Genomic DNA, 8,839 nt, shown 5'->3' on the forward strand with positions numbered 1-8,839 from the left:
AAAACAGAAGTGATCTGCACTACTACTAAGTGCATGGCTTTTTGAAGTCAAACTGTCTACATGGACAACAAGGCTTACAACTAGAAATCTGTCTCAATCTGTTGATCGTTACTGTAATAGTGATCAAGCAGCAAGAAATGCGACAATTTGAGAGGTAGACTGAAGCCAAAATGATGATTTATAATGAGCAGCTACTCCAGCTCTCAAAACAAAGTTTCACAATTTTCAATTTGCACAGCAACAATCACATTGTAGCCAACCAATAGAGATATTAAACAAATCACAAACTTTATTAGTATTAACAAACATTTACACACTTTTTTTATAGCTCAGTGAATGCAAAGTATGAAACAGGACAACCAAATAAGATAAAAGATGATGTACACACAAAAACTTCACAGACATGGAAGGCTACGTGCATGCCTAAGAATGTTTAAAATGAATACACTTTGCATTGAAAAATAACTAATTTAATAGTGCAATATGTAAAATGACAGTAGAATTAGAATATATATTTCTGCATGTTGCATTTTCAGATGTTTAGTATCTCTGAAATCTATATTTTTTTCTAACTCACTTTACATGCAAAAATAACATATACTTCCAATTTTGGGACAACATTTTTTCTTCATATTGCAACATAAATGTGATCCTGGAAATGATAAGCAAGTAAACAGTGTCTTTTACAATATGTTGCTCATCAGAGCTATGTCTGGTATTGTAATTAAAGGTACAGAGCTCCAGGCAAAACTTTGGAAAAGGGGATGATGTGCATTGCAGTTGTCCCTGTATCCTGGAGTCTTGGATGAAGACACCGAAGAGAATTAGGGTTCAGAATGACTCATCAGTGGATGGGCAAATTGTTTTGTGGATCCCTGCAGCACGCCACTTTCCATGCTGTTATTTTACTGTAAATATTTGTGGGTTCTTGTTTATGAATTCTTGTACTTCATTACTGCATTGTGGTTATGGCATGTTTTTTAATGCTGTGATCTAGCAGCCTTCCTGAAGGACACTTCACAGTTTCAGTGTCAAAGCACCAACATGTTTTTTTTATTTTACTACATGCATTTTGAAAGATCTAACGACACATGTTCCTTTGGGGATTGTAGTATATGATTTGAAAAAAATAAAGATTTATAATGTTTTGTGTAATTTTATGGCAGTTTTTAATGCCCTTGTCTTCAGCAAGATCTTATGTAAACACATGAGTTTGAACAGGTGGTATATTATGCAAAGGTTTTTTTTTTGTTGTTTTTTTTTAATAAGGCACATTAAGGAACATCTCAGTGCAAGGCCACAGCAAGGGGATAATTAATGAGGCAAACACACATTAAAGAATGTGTTCAACACAATTTAAACATATCCTTATCAAAACCATAATAAAACATCATATTTGCATACAACATTAAAGAAAACATAAATTAGTGTAATGAAATTGTCACTTCTCTGACTCTCGCCATCCTCTTGCGTTTCTTCCAAACTTGTAAACTAGTCTCCGTCCATCTACTCGCTCTAGGATTTCCCTTTTGTAGTAATATCTGTAACAGAGGGCAAATGTCTTGAAAATGAAATTCTAGAAAAATTGTAGTTACTGTTTTATCAAAGTACTTTAATTCTATGATGTGTGTTTGGTAAAATATGTAGCGTAGTTATTTATAATACCTGTAAATATTCCATCAAATGGCTGATAAATATACATTTATCTTTAAATTAGAAACATTTATCACAAAATGAAGAAGAAAACCTCAGTTTATCTATTTTTTAAATATAGTTTTTAAAATACACTTTTGATATCTTGTGTAGAAAAACAAGTCTCTCAAATGATGTACTCAAAAAGTTTATGAAGGGTACATATTGTCTTGGTTTAATCAAATTAATACAGGTTAAAGAATATTTATTTTGGATATTATTCATTTCCTTTTGTTATTCATAAAGGAGAGCACCAATCTGTCTGGTGATGCCATCAAGCTCCAAATTCTTCTGCTGCACCACAATATATAGTTAATCGGCTTTGTGGTCACAGTGACAATACCTGTGGGCATACTTCCTAGTGGTTTATGCTACAATGAAGTTAAGCTCGTTATATTAGCTCATTTGAATATAAAACTGTGAATACTGCAGAAGACTTTCTCAAGAGAGGGCATGTCAGTTTAGGAAAAAGTGAAAACATTTAGCTGTTTAAAAAAATCCACCCTAGGTAATCAGTAATTGGGAATGGTAAATAGGTATTTTAAAAGGCTGCTTTTAGCTGTCTGACTCTCAGTGATGTCAACTATAAGAATCTGCAGTCATTTCAACACAAATCTCTTGTTACAGTATGTTTTTTTTTACTAGAAATTGCATTATAAACTGCTTAGGTAAACTGGATTAGGAACAATGCAGTGTGAAATTTCTTCCTCATCACAGATTTTACAATCCATTTCAAAACTCTGTGTCGATGTGGGATGTTGACTATTTTGAAAGCACGGTGAGTTTTTCACTCCCACAGTGGGGAAAGTTCCACAAAAAAAGGTTTAGTTTACACAATAACATTCAGTGGCTGCAGTTGACTCTATAAAGTAACATTTAAATCAGTGGGATTGAAAAGGAAATCTCACTGACTATGGAGAGATTCAAATTCTCCATGTGACTGGTGAATTACTGTCACTTGTTACCCATAGTGCCTTATATTAGAACCCTATACTATGTGTGAGTGTGTTTATTATAGGCAAACACAAAGTTTTGTATTTATGTCACTGTGTGTGCGGTAGCTGTGCTGGTGTACCTCATTGCACGACTTAGTTTCTCATATGTCATGCTGCTGTTATTCTTCTTCTTGCCCCATAACTGTGCCACTGCCTCAGACTTCAAGAAGCGAAAAACTCCTTCTGTCCGATCCTCCCACTTGATCAGCCCCGGGTTTCGCTCTGGGTTCAATAGAATATCTCTGATGAACTCCCACAAGTGGGTCCCCCTAGGGTCTGTGGAGGAAAAAGCAAAGTAGGTTGAATGATAGGAAAAATACATTAAAAAACAAAATGTAAGTTTATCTTACTTACTGTGTTTTTTGACCTGATGAGAACGAGTGTAAGATCTTTTTAGGTCTGCAAAACAGAAATGAAATTACTGTCGAATGCTATTGTTGAATCCTTTGATAGAGCTGAATCTCTATAAACATCAGAAAGAGTTTAGCATGAGGTTGGCCCTCAGAATGATAGCAGAAAGTAATATGAATTTAAATAATAGACATGTCAGTTTCACAGGAATTTCAGTTTTCGGGAATTTCTTACCAGGACTGGAAGGGGTGGGAGAGGCAACAGGTGGAAGGTGAATCGTAGGATCGTAGTTTTCTAATTTAGCAGTGAAGGAAAGGTTTATTTATTTTAACATGATATAGGCCTATCTCAGAAAAAATATTAGTAGACGTAAAGCAGCAGATTTACATTACCTCCAGATGGATAGCTGACATCTGGAAATGGACAGGAAAAATCTACTGTAAAAGAAAAAAAAAAAGAATGTATTAGGGGCTAATATATTTAGTTTATTTTCTTATACTGTAGCTTGGTTGAGAGACTCTTACTCTCTGGCTTGAGATCCAGTTGCCCTATTTCCACATGGTACTGCCCTGTGGAAAGGCAAAATAAAGCAAATTAAATATTATGAAAATTAAAGGAAATTCATTTTTTCAGTGTGGCACAGTATTTGATCAATTATTCACCTCCACATTAACAAGACATGAAAAACATTTGAACCAAATGGTTGTATAAAGCACTAAAAGCCTCTTTAAGTTGTATTTTACAGATATAGTATGAAATCTGCTGTGTTTCTTTTGTGTTTCTGTATTTCAGACAATTTTACAACATCAAAACAGGTGGATGGTTCTACAAAATATTTACTATGAAACTGAAAGATTGACTGAAAAATCATGTCTTGTGCTTTTGTCTTTTTTTGTTGTTCTTCAGAATAAAACACATAGACAGAGAAGTAGCAGCAAATATTTTCTCAACAGGAAGCAACACAGGAATAATCACAGGCACTAACAAATCCCAGTCTCAGCACACCATTGTCTCAAGTTTGCGTGGAAGTGTCACAAGGTGTCATATTTGATGTTCAAAAATGTGACACCTTGTCCCCAGATAGCTGTTTTCTTATTGGCAGCAGAAACAATACTACTGTTGTGCTCTACTTTGGTTTACCTTAAATTTCTCTGTGACCCAGAAGTTAAACCTGTTGTGCCTGGTCTATTGTCATTACTGTGGTTTTGAAATGCCATCAGAGGTTAGATAACATATGAAGTGCTACAAATAATAGTCATAGTTAAAAGCTCACAGGTGATGCCTTAGACCTATGAACTTCCATTTCTTTGCAATACCCCTCAAACTCTAATTAAAAAACTGTAGATCAGCCAATTCTCAGTGTGTCGCTCAGCTTCACATCCCCTCTGCGCTTTGTTAGAAGACTCACTACAGCAAGAGCAAACAACAAATCCATCATTTCTCTCGCCTTAAGCGTTCTTCACTACTCTACTGCAACATGCAGTGTGACCCCTGACCAGCTTTATGATCCCTTCTCAGCAACCCTTCATCAAGACTCTGTTGCAGACTTAACTCAAATCACACAGCTCCTGTTTTATTAAAACTAATCATCTTCCTTTTTTCCTTTTAGAGCCCCCCCCCCTTAGACTTTCACACACGCACCACTCCATTTGAGCTCTGTGATGTTGTGGAAAAGAATGGGTCCCACGCTGCCAGCAGCATGGATAAAGTCCTGGTAGTTCAGGCTGCAGAGCTGATGGCCATCCATGTCAAAGTTTTGGAAGGGAATGCTGGAGGCATCGATCTGGTGAATGTCCATGACTTGCTGCAGCCACTCCCAAACCTGGTACTTAGTCCAGAACTGGGGGTGGGAGTCATGAGACCACAGACGACTTGTGTAACCAGACATCACAATTGGAACTGGGGACAGACATCAGGGGTTAGCGGTGTGTGAAAACATTCCAAGAACCACATTTGTTTGCACATGTGACTTTGCTTCATTGTAAATGTGATGAGAGAACCATGGATTCTGCTGCTACAGCTGTTTGTCAATAATTAATCTGCAGAGCAGTTTACTGAAAGAGCTGTTGAGCTACTTCTCAGTCGGGAATCCTTAATTCATGCCCGGTGTTTCAGAGCTCTGGGCTCACCAGGTGTGCAATAAATCAGTTGCTAATTGTTGAATGATTTTCATTTTGCACTGCACTTTCCTAACCAGCCACCGAATTGGATTGTTGAATCAGAATCCATCAGCAGAACAAATTTTCATATTTTCTTGAGGCATTTTAGGACATGCCAATTTAAGTAACTTATTTGTGTCAGTGAAGAGTGCATGCATACTGCCAGAATAGCATATAGAGTGTGTCAGTATGGGTCAAAAGCCTCACCATCAGGGTATGAGTTAGTAGGGCCCCAGGTAGCACTCAGCTGGCTGTCCAAGGTGGTTGTTGGTGTTATACTCATATTGCAGCTGCTACACTCTGATGTACCATGGCCCAGGGGCTGAGGCAGGAAGGGAGTAATTTACTGTACAGATAAACTGAGAATGAAACAATGATTTTTATAGCTTACAGGCATCCAACATAATGCAAACTAATTATGGCTGTAATAGTGAAATGGTTATACTGTGACGTTACTTCAAATATTAACAAAACATTTTGGTAATATAGAAATTCACCTCATACATGGTACATTAAAGTTGTCATCCTTAAAAGGACACTATATACACTATATACTATTTACAACACTTTATATGGTTATCTTTTTTTTTATTCCATTAAGGTACTGACATTGAGAAGTTAATGTATTTCACTGTATAGTAGTATTCAATGGTCTGCTATTTCCATGCTAGATCCAGATTATGCATAAAAAGATTCACAGGAAAACCACACATGTATGTAATCCTGCACAACTTCATTATCTCACTGTTTATGCGTTACACTATATCAAAGCTCTGAAATAAGATAACAGAAACAGATAATCCTAGTGCCACTGCCTCACATTAACAGTGTTCAGCAGCCTGTTTTAATCACAAAGTAGCTGCAGGAAATGCAATGTCTTCACAATGTCATCACGGTCAGTAGTAATGATGATAACTAAAGTAGCTGCTCAGTTTTTTCATTTGTATTATTACACCTCTTGTCTTGCTTACAATGAAAACCACAGTATAAACAAACCAACTAGGCCTGAAAAAAGCATAAAATACAGTATTTGCCTAGACCTGCTACATCATCAAAGGACACTCAAAGGTTTCAAGGTGTTCAGCGTGAGCAATGTGTATGGATGGAGGTAATTGTCCTTTGGGCATTGGACAGAAAAGTTGCTGACAAATGGCTTATTTAGGTTTTGTGTTTTAATGGATGGTTATTTGTTTCAAATGTCGATTAAATCTGGTTGTCAGTTTTGTAGTCATATTTGTTATAGTCTTTACTTCAGTAAATGCACAAAATGAGTCAAACAACAGACACTTTTTTGTTATTGCTGTTATATTTTCTACCCTTAATGATTCTGCATAATCACATCCTACTTCATTGTGCGTTGATTTAGTGTTTAGCTTAGGCTTTGCTCCCACTCATGCTTCACATTAGCAGTTATTACTGAAGGGTTTGCATTACTGTCTACATATAGCAGTAAATAAAGGCATGTTTCAGACTCTACCGCAAGTGTATTTGCATCCATGTAAATAAAACATGTCAGAGCTTCAGCGACTCCACTGTTTAGCCCAGCAACTTACAAATGCACAGTAGCTGGGTTGTGTGTTACTGTTTATCTCAGTTTATCTTAGTCTTGTGTTACACTGAAATGTATTTTAAATCTCTGGGACATGATGTGTTTGTTACTTCATAGTTTTGTTATTAACAGTATTAACAAGATTCCTGACTGATCTAGAGTCTGCTATTTACACTATAGGTTTTGTTTCCATATCTACCGTATTTTGGTCACACAATGCTCCTTTTTAGTGGTAACATTTAAACAATGTTCATTGAAAAGGGTATTTTATTTTAAAATGTGCTTTAAATTATACACTAATTCTCTGTGTTAGCTGAAGATGGGACAGTTAAGGTAATGTTAGTGTTATAAATGTTACTGAGCAATCACATCATAATCAAACTATCAAAGGTCAATATGACATCTGTTTCAAGGCTGTTTCATGGCTACACAATGAAACTGTCTTTACACAGTGACATACTTTTCACCTGTTCCTTAGACGATCTTGTTCACACCTTTATGGCAGGTTATAAACCAAATTACACCAAGCCCTCTTGCACATTTCAACAGTAAATACTATGCCTCCAGCCTAACACATGCATGACTTGCACATAGGCAACTTAATCTTCTTAAAAATCTGGCAAATAGCTTTTATAATAACCGTAAATTCAAGGTCCCTGAATAAGATTTCTGCTGAAGAAAGGTGACATGTCATTATGCCAACCTGGACCAGCTCCTCAAATGACACTCTTCCAGTGTTGCACTGTGGATTAACCCTAACCCCCACCACCATCATCTATTTCTTCCAACCACATATCTTATCAACAAGGCAACAAGTAGGCTAGACTCTGTCAACATATATTTGCGTAGTGGCGTCATACAAAAGAAGACAAAGACATAGTTACATTTATAATTATTATTCAGTTAGTTAAGTCATGGTGAGAAATTAGTCTACAGCATATGCCTCTGTCATGACATGAGCATATAAAAAGCATTTATCTGAAGATCACAACAGCAGTGCCAGCTCCTCAGGTGACTGTTCATTTCAGTCTTAGTTGCCTTAAGATAGCATTCAACCTAACTAGATTGCCATTGGGATTGTTGCGATTATTTTCATTAGTGCCTTATTTTATCTATTTGTTCACTGATGTAAATACTGATTTTCTAACTAACTGGTTAATAAAAGAAGTAATGGTCAAATGGTAAAAGTGAGGTTGATTCCATAGCAATAAATATACAACCTTTTAGTATGCTCAAAAATCAAAAGTACTGGGTACTACTTTTCTTTTAGTAAATATGAACAAAAAGTACTTTATTGAAGCTAAATATTTCAGTATTTAGCACTACTTTAGAATTTGTATGATTGTACAGATAATCACACTGTTACTTTATCAGATATAATATATAATAGAGATGGATGCAAAAAGAAAATTAAAAGTTTTAAGGAGGATTAAAAAATAGTTAAGCTTCCCCAGAGCTTCCACACCTGCTCATCTTGAATAGGTCAATGAAAGCACATTAAAAGCATTTAAAAAATATGGCAGCCTACCAGAGCAGTAGAATACAGTCTGACCAGGACTAAAAGATCCACTCCAAATACAATTAAACAGAGATCAGTACAGTCTGTGGAAATTCCAGCAATGTAGAGGACTAATATTTACAATAAGACAAACTGCGTCCTTTTGCGTCCCAAATCTTTGAAATAACTGATGAAAGCATGCAGACACACTAGGTGCAGCCCCACTACAATGGTTGTTTTATCCTCCTAACTTCCTTATCTTGCTCCAATTGGCTACCTGTCAAGGTTCATACCAGGTAAGTATTTGCATATTACATGCACCCACACAAACACACACACACACACACACGCACACACGCACACACACACACACACATAACCTTTAAATTTCCTTTTCCAAACAGAAACACACACACTTTCTCAAGCAGAAAAGCACACACTTGTGAGGAGACATACATAGGCATGAATCCAAATACAGTGAAAGTCTACAGAGAGAAACTTCGTCTAAAGTTGTTGTTCACAAGGTCCTAAAATAGTATATAACCTTTAGGAGAAATTCAGGAGAAATTTCCTGTGTCATTAGGTACCACAACAT

General features: G+C 36.3%; 1 protein-coding gene across 4 annotated transcripts; it reads right to left on the minus strand.

The window, feature by feature from the left end:
- Nucleotides 1-1,270: 1,270 nt before the first annotated feature.
- On the minus strand, nucleotides 1,271-8,440 carry ehf (ets homologous factor). 4 transcript variants are annotated; one of them, XM_026311548.1, is made up of 9 exons: nucleotides 8,275-8,440; nucleotides 5,405-5,519; nucleotides 4,680-4,937; nucleotides 3,563-3,607; nucleotides 3,431-3,475; nucleotides 3,273-3,332; nucleotides 3,042-3,086; nucleotides 2,768-2,963; nucleotides 1,271-1,541 (listed from the first exon to the last, which is right to left on the minus strand). In XM_026311548.1, the coding sequence occupies exons 2-9, from the start codon at nucleotides 5,478-5,480 to the stop codon at nucleotides 1,442-1,444; spliced, it is 825 nt and encodes a 274-aa protein (XP_026167333.1). In that variant the 5' UTR covers nucleotides 5,481-5,519; nucleotides 8,275-8,440; the 3' UTR covers nucleotides 1,271-1,441. The 4 variants fall into 4 exon arrangements, with proteins under 4 accessions (XP_026167333.1, XP_026167334.1, XP_026167335.1 ...); XM_026311549.1 differs by having other exon boundaries at nucleotides 5,405-5,543; XM_026311550.1 differs by having other exon boundaries at nucleotides 3,431-3,472; nucleotides 5,405-5,556.
- Between the last annotated feature and the right edge of the window lie 399 nt (nucleotides 8,441-8,839).

Source organism: Mastacembelus armatus, chromosome 6 (genome assembly GCF_900324485.2).
Source record: "Mastacembelus armatus chromosome 6, fMasArm1.2, whole genome shotgun sequence".
NCBI lineage: Eukaryota > Metazoa > Chordata > Actinopteri > Synbranchiformes > Mastacembelidae > Mastacembelus > Mastacembelus armatus.